The sequence below is a fragment of the Cryptomeria japonica genome, chromosome 1 (assembly GCF_030272615.1).
Source record: "Cryptomeria japonica chromosome 1, Sugi_1.0, whole genome shotgun sequence".
Lineage (NCBI taxonomy): Eukaryota > Viridiplantae > Streptophyta > Pinopsida > Cupressales > Cupressaceae > Cryptomeria > Cryptomeria japonica.
This window is the reverse complement of record NC_081405.1, coordinates 257,080,388-257,106,524: the sequence shown is the minus strand read 5'-3', so window position 1 is coordinate 257,106,524 and position 26,137 is coordinate 257,080,388. Positions and strand designations below refer to the sequence as shown.

At 40.1% G+C, this 26,137-nt stretch overlaps 3 protein-coding genes across 3 annotated transcripts; 2 read left to right on the top strand and 1 right to left on the bottom strand.

Moving 5' to 3' along the window:
- Positions 1–20,706: 20,706 nt before the first annotated feature.
- On the bottom strand, positions 20,707–21,228 carry LOC131857295 (uncharacterized). The gene has a single exon (XM_059209574.1). It carries the CDS (start codon positions 21,226–21,228, stop codon positions 20,707–20,709), a length of 522 nt encoding a protein of 173 aa, XP_059065557.1.
- A 1,723-nt stretch (positions 21,229–22,951) lies between these two features.
- Positions 22,952–23,467, top strand: LOC131857293 (disease resistance protein L6-like). Its single transcript, XM_059209571.1, has one exon. It carries the CDS (start codon positions 22,952–22,954, stop codon positions 23,465–23,467), a length of 516 nt encoding a protein of 171 aa, XP_059065554.1.
- Positions 23,468–23,476: 9 nt separating this feature from the next.
- On the top strand, positions 23,477–25,099 carry LOC131073773 (disease resistance protein Roq1). Its single transcript, XM_058010269.2, has one exon. It carries the CDS (start codon positions 23,477–23,479, stop codon positions 25,097–25,099), a length of 1,623 nt encoding a protein of 540 aa, XP_057866252.2.
- The last annotated feature ends 1,038 nt before the right edge of the window (positions 25,100–26,137 follow it).

Below are 26,137 nucleotides of genomic sequence, written 5' to 3'. Positions count from 1 at the left end.
TCCTGTGTGTGTGTGTGGATTGATATTTATCATAATTTTTCACATATTTAGTTTTATTAATCCATTTTTCCCACATACATTTCTGGCGCCCACCGTGGGGCACGCACCCCAATAACCTATCGTTTTTTGAATTTGAAGACTTTTGCAGGTACGCGGGAAATTGGAATTAGCGCGTCAAAGACATATTTTAGCGCATCCGCCTAACAGTTTAGCGCTTCTAGCCTACTGTTTAGCGCGTGGGCTTTCTGTCTTAGCGCGTTAAAACTGTTCCTTAGCGCATGATACTATTTAAAATATTTTCCTGTAGGTGTCGACGCCGGCGAAACACAGATTAGCGCTTCTACATGACAGATTAGCGCATATACCACAGATTTAGCGCTCAACCTTCCTATACTAGCGCGTCTCAGCAAACAGTTAGCGCATAGAAATCCACCATTTTCCGAGAAAAACCGAAACACAGATCAGCGCTTCTACCTGACAGATTAGCGCATCGGTCCAATATACAAGCGCTTAGACTAAATCTTCCAGTGCATGCGAACGGACAGTTAGCGCATTAAATTCCAAAATTCCCGAAAAACAGGTCGCTGAAATACCAGACTATAAATTAGCGCATCAAAGCCACAAAGCAGCGCTTCGGAGAAACAGGATAGCGCATGCAAACGGAACAGTAGCGCATCCACTGAATATTGTAGCGCGTACAGTTTGTTCTGTAGCGCATCAACAACAAAACCCACAAAAGGATTGTGTAACCGAACAAATAATTTTAGACTTGTGGAAGTCCCCCGAAACAAACTAACCAATTTCTTTTGCAGGATTTGTAACAAATTTCTTGCAGGAAAAGCGAGGAGATTTGTTTTACAAGCAAAACGTTTTTCTTTTCGTTGACCTCGAATATCGAAATTTGCTTTGTTGACGATCTATTTTCCATAGATTAAATAATCATTGCTATAAAGGGTTAAAAAGAACACCATGCTGATTGGAGCAACATCTCCAAATAGAAGTTAGCAAATCATTGTCTTGAAGGCTAAAAAGAACAACTTATCTGCCGTGTATCGAAAGTGGAAGGTATATGCTCTCCCCTTAACTGGGTGACCAAAAAGCCAAACCACTCTTATGCTTTCTTTTATTCAAGCAATAAATCCTTTAGCAGGCCTGCCTTCCCGAGGAGTTGCACTCAACTCTTAAAGCCGTTTATGGCCGGTGTGAAGGGAACGACCTAAGTGGGGAACGACTTTGACGCCAAGAATTCCAACCCACTATAATCAAATGTGGAAAGTGACGAAAGTCCTTTTCAACGGTTGCGCGCAGCGATTAGCCTTCCCCCAGTATCCTCGAGATACGTAAAGCCTTTGTTCTAAAGGTTGGGAAGCCTCCTGAGGGAGTTTATCACTGACGGTTGAACAGGAAGCCTGATTAAGAACCTTAGCATTAGAAACTTTGAGCTGAGTCAGTATCCAAACATTTGTAACATCATAGTGCAAGGGTGGGGAAGAATCCACCCACAAGATTACTCACCATATATCTCCCAAGATAACTACTCAACTGTGAAGCAATTCACTTTGGGTTAACTTCTGGCAAAAGGCAAAAAAACGGGCGCCCTCTAGGGGGTGACACGGCTGTTTGAGCTGACGGAGTATCGAGACTAGTGAGCTATGATGTTGCTTATGACCCTTGAATAAAGAGTCTTTCTGAAGTGTTTATCTTGTATCCAACCTGTTAAAACATTGGGGATTCGAAAACATCCTCGACAGAACATACACTTTATGTTAGATTAAGTAAAATGATTATACTTTGTATGCCGTGTTTACATTTTGTATTTTAGAAAATCATCCATCCTACTTGATAAATCTCTCAACAAAATCAAAAACATCATAAAAACACCAAGAGGAAAAATCAAGGCAGTCTAGCGCGTGAGAACAACATATTAGCGCGTCAAACAGTTATTTTAGCGCATCTGAAGAACAAACTAGCGCGTTAAAGTCACAGTGTAGCGCGTCATTCACAGAAAAACCTCACAACAAATTTCAGAAAAGTCTGTTTTAGCGCGTATAACAAATATTTTAGCGCATTGAAACTCTGTTTTAGCGCATCAACTAAACCAGTTAGCGCGTTAAAGTCACAGTGTAGCGCGTCATTCACAGAAAAACCTCACAACAAATTTCAGAAAAGTCTGTTTTAGCACGTATAACAAACATTTTAGCGCATTGAAACTCTGTTTTAGCGCATCGACTAAACCAGTTAGCGCGTTAAAGTCACAGTGCAGCGCGTCAATTCTCAGGAAAACTTCACAGCAAATTTCAAAGAAATCTTTTTTAGCGCGTATAATAAACATTTTAGCGCTTTGAAACTCTTCTTTAACGCATTAGCCAAACCAGTGAGCGCTTCAAAGTCATAGTCTAGCGCGTAATTCTCAGAAAAATCTCACAACAAATTTCAAAAAAAAGTCTGTTTTAGCGCGTGGAATTTCTGTTTTAGCGCATTAATAAAACTATGTAGCGCCTAGAAAATACAGTTTAGCGCGTACATATTTCACAGTCAACCAAACAAAATTTTCCAGAATCAATTGTTTAGCGCGTAACCAGGGGCAGAGTAGCGCTTAGGTAACTATTCTTAACGCATTGAAGTAATTTGCTAGCGCATAAAACAACTGTTTTAGCGCGTGAGAAAAAGGAGAAAAACAGAGAGTTGGAAAAACCAAAATTTTTGAAAATCTCAAAAATATTTCAAACACAGTTTTCCATCAAAACACGTTTTTCATCAAACCAGAGTGACAGAAACAAAGCCATAAAACTATTTTTCAAGTCAAATTTGCGTCAAACAAGGTTGTCTGAATCTGAAAACGAATCAAGCATTATAGGACGTCTTTTCTATCATAATCCGGAAACTTGTCATCATCAGTGTCAATTCAATCCTTTAAATATCTTACGGATCTCATCTCAAACACACTTGTCTAGAAATTTTCCAAATTTGTCAAATTCAGTTTCCCGATCGGGAAACTCTTATCCATATCATTTGGCGCGCTTTATCCTGAAGGGACAGCTAAACCTTCGCTCTGATAAAGTAAGATTTGAAATTTTCAAAACAAGAATCAACTGAGTCCAAATCAATCAAAGGAAATCATTGATCACTCATGCATGACTAATCGCCTTATTCTGAGAAAGAAGAACCTCTATCGCAACATCACGTTAAAGAAACAGCAACCAAGCTTTTCCAAATTCATCAAGAGAAATAAATTTTTATACATCAATCGTCAACTCTTCAAATCCCATCGGGTATTTCTTTATCACGTCAAACGTTATATCCAAAACAAATCCAGCGAATTTGACAAAGAACCCCTGAAAACAAGAGCATACTGTCAAAAGTCTGCTTTTAATCAAAAGATAAACTGCGGAGGAAAAATCAATCCAGCATTCTTGCCCGACGAGTGCATCACATATAACACACCTAGACTAGAACCACCAACGCCAGAGCAAAACATCAACGAGGACTTTGTTCCTTTCATCACTGAAAGTTTCTATTAAAATGCCTGTCACTCGTTCTCAACGAAACAAACAAAGCGAGACACCCGCGGAATCAAGTATGAATCGCAGGTTATCAAATCCTTTTGAAGTTCCATCTTCAGAAGATCCTGAAATTACTGATGCAATCCTTCAGGAATGCCAAGAAAATCCTTCATTCCAAAAACTCATTGAAAAACTCATGGAAAATGACAAAAAAAAATATCTGCTTATGCTTACAAGCAAAGGTGTCAAAATTCCTGAAGATTTCGACGCAAATGTCTTTCAAACAGGATCTCAACAATACACATACCAAGAACAACAAAGGGAAGAAGAGACTCGCATACCTGAACAACGTATTCCAGAACAACATATACCAGAAATGCGAGTACCTATGTTCGAAACCCCCGAACAACACATACCATTTGCTACACCTTTTCAAATGAGAACAAATCCAAGGGAGGAACTCTTCCCTCGGCAAGATAATGCGCCTTTGGTTGCTCTTACTCAACAGATGCAAATGTTGCAAAGACAAATGCATGATATGCAACAAGGGACAACCGTGCGGTATTCTATAAACGAAATCTGTCCTTATCCATTTGACAGAAGCTTAAACATGATACCTTTTCCTCCAAACTCAGACATTCCTAAATTTGATAAATATGATGGGAAAGGTGATCCTCGAGATCATGTTCGAGAATTTTGTACTATGAGTCTTGAATTTTCTCATAATGACACGTATCTGATGAGGTTATTCCCAAGAAGCCTGGGAGGACAAACAATGGAATGGTTATCCAAGATTACACCACCTGTTAGATCATTTGACGAATTAGTCAACAAATTCATCACCCATTATTCTTACAACATCCAACATGCCATAACCATGTTAGATATCTGCAACACCAAACAAAAGAACAATGAAACATTCATGTTATTCCTTCAACGTTGGCGACGCATGGTATCAAGATATCCTCGCGATATTCCTGAAAGAGAGAAAATGGAAATCTTCATTGATAACTTGAATGGGGAAATGAGTTACAGACTCAAACTTCAATGCATCCCATCTTTTGACAAGTTAATTGAAAATGGCATCCAAGTAGAGGAAGCTTGTGTCAAAAAGGGAACACTCAAATTCTACAAAGAAGGAACGAACTCATCAAACTACAATAACCAAAACAATACCAACCTAGACAAAACTTGATTTTGGACTCGAAACAAAAACGACGGCAACAATGAATCCTATGATCCTAAATCTAAACAGCCAGTGCTTGCTTTATCAGGAAATACTCAGAATACGAAAAATCCTAAAAATGCTACTCCCAATACACCCAACAATACTCAAGGACAACTCAACACCAACAATGCCAACGATAATCAAAACAAAAATCTGAATCCAGGGCCTAACAACAATTCACGCAACAACACCAACAATTTCCATAAGCGTATTTTCACACCATTGGGCCAATCATTAGAGTCCGCATTTAGAGAGCTGTTAGCAAACAAGGTTCTTTCTTTACCTCCAATCAACAATTATGAACCCCCGATCAAACCACCTTGGTGGAATGATTCCCATTATTGTGATTTTCATCGAAACAAAGGTCATAGAACAAACGAGTGCATGAGATTGAAACACATAATCCAAGACATGATTGATCGAGGGGACTTAACAGTGGATGGTCTCAAAACAAATAATGATCATGAAGCCTTCAAAGATCCATTACCAAATTATAAAGATGGAGCATCAACTTCAAACGATACCCGCGGAGCTCGTATTAATCACATCTACAACAACACAATCAATCACATATCAGCTGAAGACCATCAAGTCAATGTTATAACCATTCGAGATAAACGTGATCATGAATCTGTCAATGTAACAACCCGGACCCAGAAATATGTCTTAAAGGGACATACTGCACCTCCAACCACCACACCCAAAATCCAATACGACTTAGTTACTCAACTGCGAAAAACTCCGGCTCAGATATCTATCCTGGAATTGTTAAAACTATCTCCAAGACACAAAGACATATTAGAGCAAGCGCTCTTAGAAACAAATGTACCTCAAAATCTGGATACAGACAAATTCCAAGCTATGGTGGCCCACATGACAGAGTCTCATAACCTCACTTTCTCAGAGCATGATAATACTTCATTGAGTCATCCGCATAATACTCCTCTACATATTGAAGTCATTGTTTGCAAACACCGTGTCAAAAGAGTCTTAATAGATGGAGGAGCCGGACTTAATATATGTACTTTAAAGCTTATCCGTGCACTAGGTTTCTCAGAAGAATCTATTGATCCTTGTAAAAAGATTACCATAAAAGCATATGATGATGAGGAACGGTCCTCTAAAGGAACAATGATATTACCTATTCAGGTAGGCCCCGTGCAAAAGGATACTATATGTCAAGTTTTAGATATTGATCTCACTTATAATATCTTACTAGGCCGACCCTGGATACATGAAATGCAAGCAGTACCTTCTACATACCACCAGTGTGTCAAATTTCCTTATGATGGACAGGAAATCTCCATATCAGCTGATCACAATCCATTTCAACATTGCAATACCATGGGGACAGCCCAAGACAGTTTGGTTCCTTATAACAGAGAAAAGCAACAGTCTTCGACACCTGATCCACCAATAGCAAAATCCAACTCCTTATGGGGAGATTTCAAACAGAAAATGCAAATCAAAGACCAAGGCATGGGCGAATACTCTATGGAGCCTTTGTGTTTAACCAAATTGCCAACATCACCTAGATCACATGGTTTACCTACTCTATCAATACATCAGGCAACTCAGCCCATAACTAAATTTAATGGTACCTTCATCCAATTAGGGACTCTAGCATATGAATCAGAAGATAAAGATGTTCTTAACTGGTTATACAAAGATGAAGAAGAAGCTAATAGAGCGGCCGCTCTAGACATTGTTCTACCAACACACTTGTATGGAAAAGGCTACCTGATCATGAAACAAATGGGATATGGCGGTAAAGGACCTATTGGGAAACGCCAAGAAGGAGTCACTGAACCTATAGATCTTCCTTCACAACCTAGTAGAAATAAGGCAGGATTAGGTTCTAAATTCACTTTCCTATTAAAAAGGCCGCCACATACAAATACAAAACCTCAATGGAAAGAAAAGAAGAAATACAAGGAAGAATCATGGCAGGAAGCTCTCTTTGAATCAGCAGAAACAATCCGTAAGGCAAGAGAACGTCAAGATCAGAAGATACATCAGGGAAAGCTTCTGAATCATAAGAAGGCCATATCTGCAGCAGTGGTTCATATTCACACACCAGTGGCTCAAGAACCAATCCTATCATCACAAGCACCCATCATTCCTCCCCGAGGAAGCACAATATATGAACAAATCCAGAATGTAGAAGATGGATCAGATACAGAATCCACACAAAATGTCAAAATAGTATCTATCATCAAGGATTTATTTTCGCCATACAACATACCTGTCTACAACACAGATAGAATTTGGGATGATGCCTATGAGACCGATTCAAATGAATATGAATGGGGTACCTGCTCCGACGCTGCTACAAATATCCCTGATAATACTGATTTCATATCCATTTCTCAAGAAGAACATAACGCAGAAGATAGATCTCTTGAATTTGGTCCACAACATATCTATGATGTTCAGGAAAGCGAACAGAAATATTACGAACAAGTCTATGTAGAAGATAATACCATCGAAGACCTCGATGAAACCCTAAATTTCTTTAAAAACAAGACCCATCACGATGATAACTCTATTCTAACACTCACAGCAGCTGAACTTGACCCACCCAATGATTCCTTACCACTTGTCTTCCCTGATCTCATCGACTGGACTGAACCTGAGACTCATGATATCCCAATTTTTCTAGATGATGAATCTATTATTCACTACCTATGTACCGTAAATCCCGAAACAGGCTCTACCAGTGAACCGCATAACGACGTCTGTTCTTCAGAGAGTGCCAAGTCTCTCAGTCGCAAAAATGAATCAAATAATGAATCTAAGGCTGAAAACCAGTCAATGGCAGCAATGGATCCCAAAAAAGTAAAAATAAAGGGCGCATCTGAGGGTGAAAACCTTTATAAGGCACCTAATGATGGGAGACTTGACACTCTTCCTGAACATTTTCATGAACGATCACCCATATTGATTGAGCCCACTCAATCAATCAACATTGGTACCCCTGAAGCCGTCAGAAACATTCACCTTGCAGAATCTCTGACCGAAGAGGAAAGATTGGCATTCATCATCTTCTTTAAAGGACAACAAATTAACTTTGCCTGGTCATATGCTGATATGCCTGGAGTGGATCCACACCTAATCATGCATCACTTATCCATCTCTGCAGGGGTTAAACCAGTCAAGCAGAAACTACGGAAGATGAATCCACAAATAGCACTCATGGTCAAAACGGAATTAAAGAAATTATTAGATGTCGGATTCATCCGACCTATTGACTATGCAGAATGGATTTCTAACATTGTTCCAGTCTCAAAACCAGATGGTAGTATCAGAATATGCACCGACTTCAGAGATGTCAATAAAGCTTGCCCAAAAGATGACTTTCCTCTACCAAGTATTGATATAATTGTAGATCTCACAGCAGGCCATGCAATGCTCTCATTAATGGACGGTTTCTCAGGCTATAATCAAATCAAAATAGCTCCTGAAGATCAAGACAAAACAGCATTCACCTGTCCTTGGGGAACATACTGTTGGAATGTAATGCCTTTTGGCTTAAAGAATGCCGGAGCCACTTACCAAAGAGCAATGACAACCATATTCCATGATATGATGCACACATTTATGGAAGACTATGTGGATGATTTGCTAGCCAAATCCTTCACCAGAACTGAACATCTTGGCATCCTAACAAAGATCTTTGATTGATTGCAGAAATTCAAAGTCAGACTCAACCCTAAGAAGTGTGTCTTCGGGGTTACATCAGGCAAGTTACTAGGTTACATCGTCTCAGCTAAAGGTATTGAAGTTGATCCAGCAAAGGTACAAGCCATCATGGATATGCCACCACCAAAGAATATCAGTCAACTTCGATCTCTCCAAGGACGACTTCAATCAATCAGACGATTCATCGCTCAACTAGCAGATAAAAGTCTGCCCTTTAACCACTTGTTACACAAAAATGTGCCATTCAAATGGGAGACTAAATGTGCAGAATCTTTTTACCAACTTAAACAGTACCTGATGAATCCACCAGTTCTAGTACCACCAATTGCAGGAAAGCCTCTTATATTGTATATATCAACGACAGATGTTTCACTGGGGGCATTATTGGCACAAGAAGATCAACAAGGAAAAGAACACGCCATATATTACATCAGTAGAACATTGAATGGATATGAGCTCAATTATACATTCATTGAAAAAGCTTGCTTAACAGTTGTTTTTGCATCTCAAAAGTTCCGACATTATATGCTAGCACACACTATCAAGCTAGTAGCCAAAATTGATCCTCTCAAATATTTACTCAGCAAGGCAGCTCTCACAGGCCGATTAGCTAAATGGGTTATGATTCTCAGTGAATTTGACATCCACTACACAGAAAGACGCGCCATCAAGGGACAAGCAATTGCAGATCAGCTGGCTGACGCACCGCTACCAGGAAAACAAATCATGGACATTGAATTTCCAGACAGGGACGTTTTTGCTCTTTCCTCCAAACAATGGATCCTATACTTTGATGGATCCTATACCCAACATGGTTCAAGGGCCGGCATTCTATTCATCACCCCTGAAGGACACACTATGCCAAGATCATACAGGCTTATGTTTCCATGTACAAATAATATGGCTGAATATGAAGCATTGGTCATAGGCATCAAAATGGCCGTCGAATGGAAGATCACAGAATTAAAAGTCTATGGAGACTCACAATTGGTCATCAATCAAATCAATAACAACTATCAGACAAAGGATGATAAGCTACTACCCTATAAACGGATGGTGGATGATTTCAAACAGTATTTTGTGCACATCACTTTTGAGCAAATACCAAGGTTAAATAACAAAGCAGCCGATGCAATGGCTACGATCGCTTCATTACTACAAATTCCAGAACAACAGAGTCGTTATGAGTTCCTGGTAGAGCAACTGTTCTCTCCCGCCTATGACCATTCTGAATCTCATGTTATATATGCCTTAACCGGTTCAGATTCTCCGTTATATGGACCAATATATGACTACCTCAAGCATAATATATTACCCACTGACCAATCCCGCAACCAAAAACGTAACTTTATCCGACAAGCTGCCCGCTACACCCTTACCGCTGATACCTTATATCGTCGAGGTCTAGATGGTACTCTTCTTCGTTGTCTTGATCGTAATGATTCTGATTCGGCTTTACACGAGCTTCACGAAGGTATTTGTGGTACACATTCGAGTGGCACTACTCTTGCTAAAAAGCTTCTACGAATGGGATACTACTAGCCTACTATGGAAAAAGACTCATATCATTTCGCCAAGAAATGTCCTAAATGCCAAATCCATGGCAATCTGATACATGCACCAGCACAGGAACTGCAACCATTTACCACATCCTGGCCCTTTTGTCAGTGGGGATTAGATCTGGTAGGCAAAATACATCCTTCATCTTCAAATGGACACAAGTTCATTATAACCGCCACAGAATACTTTACCAAATGGATTGAAGCAGTTCCCATGACCACAGTAACTGGGAAACAAATTGCTTCTTTTATCTTAAATTATCTGATCTGCAGATATGGTATTCCAAGTTCAATTGTCACAGATAATGGACGACCTTTCAAAAACCAAGATGTGCAGGAACTATGTGAAAAATTCAAAATCCAGCATCGATTTTCTACACCATACTATCCACAAGGAAATGGTCAGGCAGAAGCATCTAACAAAACGATCCTAAAAATCCTTAAGAAAACAGTGAATGATGCAGGCAAAGATTGGCATATACAACTCAATCCAGCTCTTTGGGCCTACAGGACTAGCATCCGCACACCTACAGGGGCAACACCATATTCCTTGGTATATGGATCAGAAGCTATTTTACCCTTGGAGGTAGAAATTCCATCTCTTAGAGTCTCTTTGAAAGGCTTGATTCCAGATGAAGAGTATCGGGTAAATCGACTGCAAGAATTGGAACTATTAGATGAAAGACGCCAACATGCTTATACTCATCTCAAAGCATATCAGCAACGCATGTGCCGGAGCTACAATCATAAGGTTATTCCTCGTAACTTCAAAGTTGGTGATCTAGTCTTAAAAGAAAATCCAAGAAACCAGCAAGATAGAGAAAAGAAAGGGAAATTTGAACCTAACTGGTTGGGTCCCTATGTCATCATTTCAGTCTATGGATCAGGTGCTTATCAGCTAACAAATTCTGAAGGAGATGTGCTTGATGATCCAACTAATAGCATTCATCTAAAAAAGTACTATACTTAAAGTAGCCTAGTGCACGGAAAACGCCAAAACAAACAAAAAAATACACAACTCCAGAAAAAGTCAAGAAACAAAGTACAATAAAAACAAATGGTGAAAACCTGGTAAACAGGCGCCTTTGTGAAAGGCCGACTCCTTTCTCTATATCCATGCCATTTTATCCATCAAAATACTCTCGGCCATCGCCCGACACTTAGCATATATCTCTCCAGGACATACTTAGCGTAGTCACTATCCTGGGTTATTCATCTACCACATTTTACCATGGCTTGGAAATCACTGTACATACTTATATCTAGCAGAAACACTCATCTAGGGACATTAGACTGTTCAAAAACTTGCAAACATTCAAGACATGCCAACTATTGCAAAACTTAGACATCTGACATCCAACAAACACAACTACACTACATCACAACAACCAAACACGAACAATACACCAGAAACTTAAGGATGGATGATTTTCTGAAGTACTCAATGTTGCATTATCGTATTAAGGTCTTGATTATTTTGCATTTTGAACTTTTTAATAAAATTGGAATCTTTTCCTTATCTCATCAAAAGCTTCACAGCTAGAGATCATGGAAAACTTCCAACATTTTCTTAGTCTTCTGTTTGGGAGGCGATCACTTGTATTGTATGAATATTTGCCTCGAGACGTGATTCATATCACTGAAGGCTTGATCCCATTTCACGCATTATAAATGATCTACTCTTGTATGTTTACGCAATACGCACTCAGGTCGTCCTGGTTCAATTATACCTTGACGCTTGTGCTATCTTGCAAAATTAAAAATCATGTAAATTTTACTCAGGTCATTCTGGTTCAATTATACCATTATGCTTGTATAAATTTTCAACATATCCTAAACAAATCAATGCTCAATGATGATATTTACAAAGAAAGCAAATTAATGGTTATATCGGATGGCAAATACAGAATGAGAGATGATCCAAACACAATTAGTTGCATATCATTTTACAATTAGTTGCATATCATTTTACAATTAGTTGCATCTCATTATTATCTCTTCTATCATTATTACATCATTACACATCATCTTACATAAAGCCGCATATTAACATCATACATCTCATTTTCAAGATACATCTCATAACACACAAAAACATACATATGTGTATCATACATTACATCATGTACATAAGCATTACATCATCATGTAAAAAAGGAAGCAGCACACATAAAACATACATCTATAAACACATCACATCGGTCAAAAATGGTGCTCTATATATATATCCCTAAAAAATGATCAAAATCTACAAAATGTGTCACAACTGTGTCCAGTACAAAGAATACACTGCTCAAAATACAATAGAGACCATGTCTCTCAAGTATGACTATCCCCTGATGGAGATGGTCTAGCCCCTGAGGCACCTGCTCCCGGATCAGCAGGAGGGTCCTGTCCCGCTGGCCCTGTCACTCCACGGCTCTCCGATCGTGTCCCGGCAATTCGAGATCAACTCGATCTCGACTGCGCAAAGCTCTCTACATGCCGCTCTCTGGGAACCGCCTCCTCATAGTGCTGCCTGTAATATGCAGCCTCCTGCACACTCCGTGTCAGCTCTCTCAGGGTGTCTCTCAAGGGACCACCCGCCGCAGCTCTCTGAACGGTCGCCAAGGCCTCCTCTGCTCGCCCCCGCCGCTCCATCTCGGTATCTCTCTCAGTGATCAACTGAGAGATCTGCCTCTGATACGTCAAAATCTGTGCCTGCAGCTGCTGCACAGTGATCTGAAGCGTCCGGATCTGGGCGTCCTCTATGTGTCCCGGCACTCGAACCCGTAACGGTACCTGTGCTGGCGCCACTCCCCCCACTCGGCCTGTCCTGGGTACGGGAGGTGGAAGAATATCTATCCTCCTCCTCTGTACTGGCCTCCCCACCTCCTCCTCTCCTCCTACTGCCGCTAGTACCTCTGTGACTCTGCCCTCTCTCCCGGCTCCAATAGCCAATCCTCCCCTCCCTCTCTCAATCCGACCCTGTCGCACCGCCCTCTGCACACCTCTCCCTCTCCTCCTCCCTCCATCACCCCCATCATCCCCATTATCCCCCTCATCTCCCCCGTCTCCCTCCTCTCCATCTGAATCAAAAACCGGTCTCATCTCCTCTGGATCTGAGATCCTAGCCACAGCCCGAGCAGCAAATAAACGAGCGAACTCGTTAGTCATACCAGCATCCTGTATCTCTGGGGCATAGTCCCAGATCTGCCTAGCCAAACCAGTAAACTCCTCAATCACAACGGCACTGTCAATGGTCGGCCCCCAATCGGCCACATCCTGCTGCCGCCGTGCATATAAGCACGTCCCCTGGGGAACACCCTGCTGCCTCCCAAACTGCCTCAAAACTCGGGTAACCAAAAACCGCTCAATAACGAACGGGGTCCTCCCAATCAAATGCCTCGTCATAAACACAAAAGGCATCTCTATACCATCCTCGGCCCATACCTCGCAGCCTATGTACGGTCTCCAGATGACCGTATCTATGTCATCAAAAACCCTCCTCCAGTGCTCTAGTTTGCCCAGCTTACGCTGGACAACTAGGCCTCTATAACCATAAGCATAAGCCGCCCCTACGGGCCTATCCCTGTCTGCCAGTGGCCTCGCTGCTGGAATGTGCTCCCAGCACCATACCTGTAAGAATGTCACCCCTGCTGATAAACTGCCATAACCAAGGTATACTACCTCGTGCAGGCTCCTGTAAAGGTGGGCCAGCATCGCTGACCCCCATGCAAATCTCCGGCCCTGTGTGACCATCTGCTCCAGAACCAGCCCCCATCCCACTGAAAATCCCTTTGACCTGCGATCAGGACAAAGGAATCCTCCAATAAATCCTGCCAATACAGATGGCAGCGGTGCATAATCAAGATCCAGGAACTCCTGCCACGGGATCTCATACCCGCAGACACTCTCATCATGAAAAATCCGGCGCAGTGCCTCTGTGCCACCCTCCTCTGTCTGCTCATAGGGTAGTATAGCTCCTACCATAGGAATACGCAGGATGCGATAGCAGTCCTCTGGTGTCACGGTCATCTCCCCAGTGGCAAAATGGAAGGTGTTCGTGTCACTATGCCATCTCTCTGCCAGTGCTGTCAAGAGTCCCCGGTTCACAGTGAACCGAGGCATATCCAAAAGTGAGGTCAATCCACACCTCTCAATAATATCTAAGTCTGCCTGTGACAGACGCGGTATCAGTGTCCATGGTCTCGGGAATCTCTCCCTCGACTGCACGATCCCCAATCGCTCCTGTTAACAAACAAAACATATCCAATATCAGATTCCACATCAATAAAAAGATATCAAAATACAACTCACATCAAATACATGAAACAAATTTGCTCATCTACATCAAGTTCAAAAACCTATCATTTCATATCAACTTGTAAAACAACTCAAGTTCTCAAAAACCATATCAAAACTTGTAAAACAACTCAAGTACCACAATCACAAACTTGTAAAACAACTCAAGTTTCCCACCCATATCAAAACTTGTAAAACAACTCAAGTTTCCAACCCATACCGGCTTGTAAAACAACTCAGGCTTTCATATGCATTTTGAACTTAAAACAGATAACACAAAATAAATCATGTTCTGATCCCCACAAATAGCTTGATATCTATACATAACTTGGAAACATTCACATCAAAACAAGTTATACAAATATTCATATTGGATACATGCATCAAAAACACGACAGACACGCAAAAATACCACATTTTAGATCAACAACAACGCAAATTTTTCCTGGATGCGCTAAAACAGACATGAAATGCGCTAAAAAGGACCTACGCGCTAGGCTGTTTGTCCTACGCGCTAACCTATCTCTCTTATGCGCTAGATTCAATCCATGCGCTATCCTTTTCTACTGGTGCGCTATCCAATCTATCCTATGCGCTAGACTCTGTTCACGCGCTATTTTTTTCCTCCAATGCGCTACCTAAACTAACCTATGCGCTAGAATATTTCTACGCGCTAACCTGTCTTCTCTAAGCGCTCTCCTTTTCATGCTATGTGCTAGACTAGTTCTACGCGCTAAATCCCCTTGCCTACGCGCTACCTTTCCAGCCCTATGCGCTAGGTTATGCCTACGCGCTAAACCTCCTGTTTGATGCGAACTTCTATGCTTCCTATGCGCTAGGTTAGACCTACGCGCTATCCTGTTCTTCTAAAGTGCTACTATACACATTACCTGCGCTATTCTACATAGACGCGCTAACCTAAACGAGCTATGCGCTATCACAATCATTTCGGACGCAACAATTAAAATGGCTTGTATGCGCTACTTCACATTGCGTATGCGCTAATACGCGCCTTAGACGCGCTAAAACGATGAGTCCGAACTTTAAAATTCGAAAAACAGCTAAAAATGAGGGGGTCAAAAACGTTGACTTACTGGTGGTCCATACGCTGCAGGTCTCCGATATCTCCGAACGCGCTCGAAACGGTGTCTGTGGTAAGGAATCGGCATTTTCTCTCCAGAGCAAATTCTCTTCTCTTCAAAGTCCACAAACACAAATGAATTCAAATCAAACCTTTTTCCCTTTTTATAGGAGAAAATGAAATTAGGGTTACCTAACTGGGCCTGTAATATGGTCGCGGTCTCCCCTATACTAAAACATTTTTAATTTTTCGGGAGATGAATCAATTTACACACTAACTACACGCATGAAATCCTACACATCATACGAACGACATCAATTTAAATCAGAAATTTTCCAACCAAAAAAAAATAAAATAAAATATATTGATTCATCTCCCGAGAGGGCATCACATCGCATCGAATCTGGAGCATCGCATCACATCGCATCAAATCTGGGGCACGACTGGCAAATCAAAAGAGCGACACAAAAATTGCATTTGATCATAAAAACACAAAAACACATCATTTTCTTTGAATTAACATGTGCACACACGTCACTTCAAAGAGGGGCAAAATGTAGACGTATAAAAATGACCACATTCCTAAATGAATATTTTATGTTCATTTTGATTAAATCCAATTAAATTATCCACATTCTTCTATTTTATTAAATAAATTGCTCGATTTATTTAAATAAAATTCACTATACCATTTAATGAATAAATCATTTTATTCAATTAAATCCCCCTAGCCACTTTTAATTAAATTCAAATTTAATTAAATAGTTATCCTAAATTGAATAATCATATTTATTTAATTTCTCCAAATTGCAACTAAATTGAATGAAAATCAAATAAATCAATTAAATCCTATTATCCCCTCATCCACTTGCAAAATCCCAAACCCCTTCCTAACCCCTTCTAGAATCTTCTAATCGATTCTAATTAACCTAACCCTCCTCTAAACTTTGTCACATCTCTAAGCAAAGGGAGGTCACTTCTCAAATGGCCCAAAGTCTTGGATAACCATTGAAGGTTTTCAACCTTCAACCACCAAAAACCCTAAAGTCTTTGAAAACCATTGAAGGCTTCCAACCTTCAACCACTTAATCCCCAAAGTCTCCAATAACCATTAATGGTTATTTCAAACTCTCCCACATGGTTAAAAGATTTGTTTTGACTCAACCTCTATCCAACTCAAGGGTCTCATCAGGTTATTAATGCTTTGACCATGATTATCTCTTAATCATTTGCACAAAGGTTTATCCCTGGATTAGATCCTAATTCAGTGGGTAAACCTAATTTAGACTTGACCCTTAGCCTTTAGATAACCATGAGGTCTTCTCAGGCCTTTAATGCCTCCAACCTCTTCTTTCAACCCAATCTGGTGTGGACATTTGTCATCATTTTATTGGTGTCAATTGTGCACATGGATCCCCAACTTTCAAACCTGGCCCTTGATTAAACCTTTCAATCCTGACCATCCATTGCCCTATTTGTGCTATAAATAGAGCCCTCATTCCTCCATTCTTAACAATCATCTTTCAAATTTGAAGCATCACACTTATGCTCAAATTGTTTCAAGCTTTCATTTTATATATGCTCTTCATTTAGCCTCTTTTAGATCAGAATTAATCATGAATATGCATGCTAAAGTAGTTTATTTATCATTTTAGTTCCATCATAGAGTAAGTATAGTATGCTAGGATAGTATTCATACTAACCTCGTCATCTTATCATTTAGTTTGTTGCATTTCTAGCATCTCATCTAGCTTATAACACATCTCATGCTAAAATCGATTAAAAATCTCTCTCGTTCTCATATTTGCCATCCCTAAGCCATTTTGCTCAGTAATCTGAGAGCAAAACATTGGTTTGAGGGACATTGTGAGATAGAGAACCATGGGACCCTCCTTGGGAAGCTGAGTAACGCATCGTTACTCCATAGCTTGCATCAAGAAGTCCTGTGTGTGTGTGTGGATTGATATTTATCATAATTTTTCACATATTTAGTTTTATTAATCCATTTTTCCCACATACATATAATTTAATTTATTGTCTATTATGTTTTCAAGAGAGCTTTATAGTCATTATGTGGTGTTCTTTGACCCATCAGTAGACCGCTTTAGTTGTGGCCCTACTACAACATATATTAAGAGATGAGGACTAATAACACTATGATATATGTATGTAGTATGTACTAATTAATATTAATCCATTTAAGTTATGCTTGATGAAATATCTTATGAAAAATGTTCTTATGTGTCATGCGTGTTATATAGGTAGTGTGGAGAAGTGCATATAGGATCAACTACATTGAGCATAGAATAATTAACATGTAGTGAACATTTGATACTAAAATAGTTGATAGTGCAAGATCATGTACATCTTGATTGGTTTTCTCAACTTAGCGATTCCATTGGCTAATATCGAATGTTCACATGCATGGATATGACGATTGGGTACATGACATTACATATCAAGATTCAATTCAAACATAGATAGAGAAAGAACATGAAGAAGGGTCATGCCACCCCTTACAAGTGATGTAATGCGTACAATAACATATCAATAGTTGACATCATTTTAGGCAAAGAACAAGACATTTTAGGCTTAGATTGCCAACCTTTGAGGGAAAGTTGGAAAACTACAAGGCATGATGACAATGATGAGCGAGTCTAGGTTTTCATGTAAGTGGAAGAGGAAGGAATAGTCACCTTTGGAGTTTAGGTCTATGGCTAATATATGGAATGAGATAGGATAGAGATTCTCAAGGTAACTTCCCTCTAGTTAATATGGATTTGATTATATGTGACATTGGCCACTTTGATACAGACAATTTGAATATTCTTGATTGGTTTATGACATGGATGTTTATGCCTTGTTTATGATTTTATATTTTATGTATATGCTCATATTGTACGTGAATGTTATACCATTAATAATCAATCCACACTAATATTTTTATAATCAGTGGAAATTATGAATCATGATGGAAATGATATAAGATAAATAATTATAACTCGTATTGCATTAACCATTTCTCCTCCCCAGATGATTAATCAACCTTCTTAAGATGTGCAGGATGAACAAACTTATGTTGGTGCTCATGCAAACTAGGAGCTCATATTGAATGGTAATGATAATCTTGATGTGTGAAAAACAAATGACCACAACTTACCTCCTACTACCAATTCAATAATTCTTACTATTTAATAACTTATCATATTCTCTTTTGATATCTTATTTAGAATTATATGATGACATTTTCCTATTTTTTATATTATACTTTTAAAAACATCATATAATTAAATATGTTTTTGATAATTAAAAGCAGCCAAAAACAAGGGGGCTGACCCATAGTTACAAATAAGAGAACAGTGGCAGGGCCATTGTTCGCACATTAACAACAAAGTTGCAGCCTTTTACTTCTATCAAAAACAAAAACCACACTACGAGAGTTTACCAATAGTAATAAAAAGAACTCCATCAGAGTATAGTCCATAAGCCATGTAGGGCTATAATCAGCAAAAAATAAACATAAGCCAAAGTTGGGCTTATCCAACCCACAATTATACGACATGGACAAAAAACACCACCACATGTGGACAGTTAATTCTTCTTCCCCTGGCTCTTCTTAGGGAGTAGCTTCTGAGCCCATTCCTTCGTGAGGAACTTGAACAGACCTTTGTAGTCATCCTCCTCCTTGCCTTTCGCTTTGGCCGCGGTATCCTGTAACAGGCATAGTGTCATTCAGCGCGAACTTGGCAACACCATGCATCTTGGCCTCCATCGCCTCCAGTCTGCTAGTAATCACCTACACAATATCAGAGAGGGCCTCTATCTTTTTTTCGAACTCAGTCAAGTTGGGCTCTTCTTCCTTCATGCTACTGGCCTCTTCCACAACCAACATTTTTTCAATCCTGAAAGTCGGGGAAGGGAAATTGGTTGGCTCCGGATTCATCGAGGAGATGGGGCTTTTAGAAACCTGAGTAGGGCTCACAGAATGGGGGGTCTGTTTGCGTTGGGTTAGGGGCGCTTTAACATACAGAATGGAGTTGTCCGTGTCGTGCGAGGAAGAGGGGTCACGCAGGGGCTTCTCCGAGGGTTTAGTGGCCAATCTGCTCGAGCGGCGGGGGGTGTTGGCTTCTTCGGTGATGTCCAAATCCGAATCAATCTCCTGGATTTTGACTCTTTTAGGGGTTCTAACCTCTTTCGGGGAATGATTTTTGGATTTCTTGCTAGAAGATCCAAATTCCGGGCACCGAGGGCTTGAGTCAACACTGGCTGGGGGTTGGGTCGAGGGGCTGACATTCTGCATAGAAATGGAACGGGGCGGGCAGAGGGCGAGGTCAAAGTTATACAGACAGAGCATGAGGTCCTAGTGCAGGATGGAAAAATCTTTCCCTTTCTTCTTAGCTTCGGCTATATCCTTAATGTTAGCATCCATCGAATGCAGAAGAAATAACGAAATGGAAATAAGGTCTTTGTTCCTCAAATGGTTTAGAAACAGGAGATGGTAGTAGTAAAAAATGCCATACCTGCCCTCCAGGGTAAAATACTTCATCACAATGTAGCAGACTTCGTCCCACGAGTGGGGAAGCTCCTCCCTGTTGAAACCTCCAGCCCGCTTGATAGGGTTCTCTCCTTGGCAAAAAAATTGGTTGAGGCTGGTAGAGTCCGCGATTTGGCTTTGCTTTTTCCATTTTTTGCCCTCCATTGACAGGCCCGTCGCCTGAGCAATAACCTCTTCGTTGATTTCGAAAGAGATACCCCCCATGGTCACCCTTCTGTCCTCCCAGGATGTCACGAATTGTTTGGAGAGCCTCTTGTCATTGCCCTTCATATTTTCCATGAATTTGTCAATACCGCCTTCGGTGCACACAAACTAGGCCGCCAGTTTGGCTTTGAACTCGTCCACTTTGTTGGGTTCCAGTCGGAGCCTGTCCCCCCCCATTCTTGAGTCCTCCAGATTCACAGTTTGAAAGACCAGAACACAGAGCCGAAGCGAGTGCGAGACAGAATTGTTGAGAATGGTGTGCCGGACTTGAATTAAACGATCATAATAATCAGAGTGATTATTACCCTTTAAGGTCCTGTAGATATCGATATCCAAAGATCTATTCAGAGCGTGCGAGCCTTTACTTGAGCCAATGTGAGTTGACAGGTTCCCGACGCCGCCTTTACCATCGCCAGTTGGCTCCGTCCAGGTAATAATTAGGGAGTTATCGTTTTCGATGTTTGTACTTTCATCATGAATCCATCCCATGTGGTAGTGGTGACTCAGCCTGCCCTTGATACGTGGCCGTCTAGAGTGGAAATTGGCGGGATCTCCGCGCCAATTTAAAAAATACAAAAAGGTTTCCTTCCTCATTGAGCAGAAGGGGCAGTCCTTTCCTTGAAAAAGGCCTTTTCCTTTTCCAAGATTTCTTTGATGGTGATTGGCAGTAGATTGGAGTCCCTCCAACACCGTAAGCCATTCTGCAGTCTTCCTTCAGCCGCCATGGAGTCGACAGCACTGTTTCCTTCTCTGAATATGTGACATATAGTGAAATCCTCCATTTTGACTAGAAAGCAACCGATATCCCTCAGGATAGGTTCCACTCTCCATCCAGCGAAAGCATTTCCTTTGATAGAATCAATAATGATTTGAGAATCTCCTTTGATTTCGAGGTGTTTTATTCCTATGGAGTTAGCCATTTTCAGACCCCAAAGGAGGGCCATCCCTTCAGCTTGAGTGACCGTATTATCCCTTAGGTTGCCAGCATAGGCTACAACCATGTTCCCAAGGTGATCCCTTATAATTCCACCGCCAACCTGGCAGTTGCGTTGAGCAGAGCCATCAAAATTCAATTTGAACCAGTGAAGTCTAGGGGTTGACCATCTAGTCATCCGTCTCTTAATCTTGGTGCTATTGTTGACATGGTCAAAGCTCTGGGGGAGCTTCCAGCAATTAGCGATCTTCTTGTGCACCTCATCAGGGGGATAGGGGGGGATTTTCCATTTTGTGGCTTCTAAGTTTTCCTTAATCATCTTAAAGCAGATGTGAGCCATAGAGTCCGGGGGGGTCTCAGTGTCTCTGAAAACTCTGTTATTTCTTTCTTTCCATAAGGCCTAGCAGATGTGAGGTGGGATTTGTTTCTAGAGCTGGATGATGAGGGGATGATGGGGGGGGTCCAATCGAAAGAAAAGTTTTTTAAATTCTTTTGAAAGACCCAGCTGAGACCGCATTTCTGAAGAGTAATAGACCAAATATGAGCTGCAAAGGGACATAGGACAAAAAAGTGGTCGATAGATTCCTCCTTAGCGTTGCACACGCTGCATCTAGTAGGGAGATGGAATCCCCTTTTTTTCAGGTTAACAAATTAAATATGTTAATTTGTAGAAATCTTTTATTTTTAGCTAACATGCTATTACCTAAAATTCTTTACTAGGCTTTTTCATTAAACGTCTACTTTGTTTCAATTGCAATGTTCTCTTTTCTGAAATAATTTCATGAAAAGAAAAAGGATCTGAAGGCTGTCGAAATGAAGTAATAAAAAATATACAGAATGTAAATCATATGTGAATGCCAGAATGTTTAGAGAAAATGTGCATCTTGTTTTGTTCAAAACAGAGCTTTCTCCCACCACCGCCATTCTTAAGTTGAACTATTCGCGGTAAACCGTAAGTACCCGATACATTACAAAATCAATTGAAAGTTGAAATAAAACTCTTATAGTAGAACGATATTCGATTGAAATAAAGGTCTTAGTCAAGTCTAATAGATTATGGAAAACAGGTAAGCAGGTCAATTTTCAAGCATGCAGGTTTCCATACCATCTGTTCTTTCTCAATTCTCTCGCTGCCAACGATTGCATGGCACTGCATATTTCTGAGGTGGAACCCACTAACAAAAATCTTTCCTCCACGTCACCCCACCCACCTGTAAATCTTTTTCGCGTTGTCGAGCTGTTTGACAAAATTGTGTGGCCAGAATTCATGGTCGACATTCCCTTGTCTGTTGTGGATGCCGTGTTGTTTTGTGGACGCTGCATTTCTCAATCGTGAATGGTGTAACTCTCATATGTCTTCGTCCAGGATCGTTTACAGGGTCGATCAACCCATCTAAAATATTTCAAGCCATTGATTCTAACTGTACATGCCACCATGGAATACATCACCTCCTGGCAAACTCAACTTTTACACGGGATTTCTCTCTTACCGCGTGGATCTTACGAGTCGGAGTCACGTATTTCAACTTAAATATCTACTAGACCTCGTATCTGAAGTTTGGCAATATCTACTCTCTTCTAAGATCATGATTATTGCAGCTCTGAATCGACACTCCACTAATCTCAATTTCCACAATTAAAATGATTATTAAAAACAAGTTACACATGTAAGTTTTGCAGATGTGCCCACAAAAAGCATATAACTTGAAAGAATCGAAAATTGTCTGCTCATTTCCAAGGTAAATCTGCCTATGAAATTTCACACTTTGTGCTTGGCAGCTTGGCTTTGCTCCCACCCAATTGCATTTGGACTTCATACCCATACTTTCTCTTTTGCAATCTCTTTTGTGGCACACTCGAGCTCATACTGTTAAGGTCCTGAAACTTGTGTAGAGCAAGTGATGGAGATTTACACTCCGTATCAACCTCCCACCATCAAAATCCCCTTCGATGTCACTAAGAAGTTTCATGTGTTTCTCAGCTTTTGTGGAAAAGATGTGAGAAAAACATTTGTCGATCACCTCTACGAATCTCTCTGTGTAGCAGGGCTTCGGGTTTTCCTGGACAGTGAAGACTTTAAGAAGGGCAAAGACATCGATTCCACCTTGAAAATGCCCATTGAAACAAGTCATATTGTCATACCCATATTTTCCACACTCTATGCAGAGTCGCCTTGGTGTCTGGAGGAGGCGGCGCGGATGATTAGATCCAATGGCTTCATTATTCCCCTGTTTTATGATGTGGAGCCCTCTGATGTTCGCTACCCTCAAAGAAATGGAGGTCTGTTCGCCCGGGCATTCCAAAATCATTACACCCATTTAGATCGCCAGGATGAAAAGACAATTGAGGAATGGAAGAAGGCTCTTCATCAAATCTCTTTTTGTTCTGGCTGGACAAGGGAAGCAGAATTCGGGTAAGTAATTGGCATGTTGATTTTTTCATTTATTCTAGCCATTTATTGTTGCTTTGTCTACAACATTGGAGCTGCTGTAGAGAAAAACACCCCGCTTGTGGACTTGCAGAGAAGAATTTTAAGGAGACTGGTAAATTACAATGAAGAAATTTCAAGTGTTGATGAGGGAAAAGCTCTGATGAGAGATAGAATACGAGGAGTTCGTGTTCTTGTCATATTGGACGGTGTGAATGATGGAAGCCAGTTGGATGCTGTGAATGGGGATTGGTTTGGGCATGGTAGTAGAATCATCATTACATCTCGAGACCAGCACATACTCAATCTTGCTAAGGTCGACTCTGTTCACAAAATGAGTGGATTACAGCAGCATGAAAGCCGCCAGTTGTTTAGCTGGCATGCTTTTTCAAGGCCATTTTCAGATACCCCTTACGAAGAGCTTTCTACAAGAATTTCCCAGGCCTGTTGCGGAAATCCTCTTTTACTAGAAGTCATTGGATCACATTTGTTTGACAAGAAGGAGCCCAACGAAATTCAGTGTTGGGAAGAAACTCTCCTTAACATTGGAGAAGATCCAAAAATGTCTAGGTTCCTTCGGATCAGTTATGATGGACTTGATGACATTGAGAAGGAGATATTTCTGGATGTAGCTTGTAACTTTGCAGGTGAGAAGAAAAGGCATGCAGTTATTTTCTGGGAAGTTTTATATCCGAATAAAGTTCAAACAGCTATCAAGAATCTTTTGCTGAAAATGCTTATAAACATCAGTGGCCCACAAGAACTCCTACATATGCATGACCTTCTGCAGGAAATGGGAAGAGGAATTCAAAAGGAAGCTGATAACAATAGCAGACTGTGGCTGCCTATGAGCACACATAATGCCTTGAACAGAGACAGAGCAGAGAGAGTGAAGAAGCTTGTTTACACAGGATACAATGAAAGTGAGCCTGTTGTCCCGCATAGCATGCCTTCTCTGCGCTACCTATTTTTGCAAAACACAAAAGTGCTGAGCAACATTGGGAATCTAGCTCCAAATTTGATATGGATAAGAATTAGAAATTGTGAATTTCTAAGTGATATATACACATGGTTAATATTAAGAAACAGACTCCAGTTTGATGGCAGTTGGTCCCAAATCAGGATGTTTAGTCTAGAGCTGTGTGCAAGTCTTACCAGAACACCAAAAACAGTTAACAATTCGGTGAACCTCCAGAGCTTGAATTTGGAGGATTGTTTGACTCTCACAACTATCCCAAACTCGGTCGGCAACTTTTCACAACTGAAGCAATTCAATTTGGGCGGCTGTGCAAGTTTAACAAGCCTTCCTGACACTGTGGGCAACTTGAAGCAGCTAAAAGATTTGTCTTTGGGAGGCTGTACAGGTCTCAAAAGCCTCCCCAGCACTGTAGGTAGTTTGGCTCAGCTACAAGTGTTGAATTTGTATGGATGTAGAGGCCTAAGGGTTCTTCCTAACTCAGTGGGCGAGTTGGAAAAACTGCAAGTGTTGAACTTGCATGGTTGTGAAGGTTTACAAAACCTTCCTTCCAAGGTTGGCAATTTAGCTAAGCTTAGGATGTTTAAATTTTCGTGGTGCTCAGGCTTCGGAAGCTTGCAACATATGGAATCTCAAGTCAGCTAAATAGTGTAAATTGATTTCTATTTCGTTTAAAGTTTCTTCTATAGAAATTTGAAGGAAGATTGCTTTCAGTCACACAGTCTAGTGTAATGGTGATTTTAGTGAAATGATTTAAATGTTTTTCTCTCACTACATTTTGGCATTTCAAGAGGGATGTTTTTGGGGTAGCTATACGTTTCTACTCAGAAAATAAAATATCTCATAATTGACTCACTCTGGCTAAAACACTATTTGCTTGATATTCCATAAATACGGAGGAGGAGGTGTTCCAATAGTGGTTGCCATTTCACAAAGCTTGAAACAGACATAAACTAGTTGGTTGAAAACGTCGTTGTAAGGGGAAATAGAGAATGAGATAGAGGGGTAATGACTGTATGCTTATGTTCATAAAAAATAATATTTGTCATTCGTTACTTTAGCTTCCACTTCATTTTGATTTAATTGACTCAATTTTTCTAAAGCAATTAAAAAGGTCTTGTGTAAGCTTTTTATCTTCAATGAATAGGTTGGTTGTATAAAGTATATGTTGTTTTAAATTAGTTTTGTGTTAATTTTAGTGGAATGTTTTAGATATAATGTGATATAAAATTGTGTGAGTTTTGTTTTTTTTTATCAAATTTTATTTATCTATTATTTATTTCTTATCGTTACACTTATAATTGCATCCATCTAAGAATTCAAAATTTCAATTTTCTAATTCAAATTCCATCTTCTCCATCCTATCATACTAATCGTTTATAAGTTAGCATACATTTGGCAACATGTTAGTATGTCTTGATATTTAAAGACATTCAATGTGTTATTAAATTCATAATAGAGGATAAGACAAGAACATTTATCTAGTTATCATATTTATTACTAACAATTTACCATTTTTCTTATTTAGCTATGTACTTTATTTTCTCATTTTGTTATCATATTTATTACTAATAATTTATCTATCCAACTAATTTTATCTAGGTTGGTGTTTTATTTAATTTTAGTCATTCAATTAGATTAAATTTATAATTGTGAGTGACTTATTTCATGACATTTATTGGT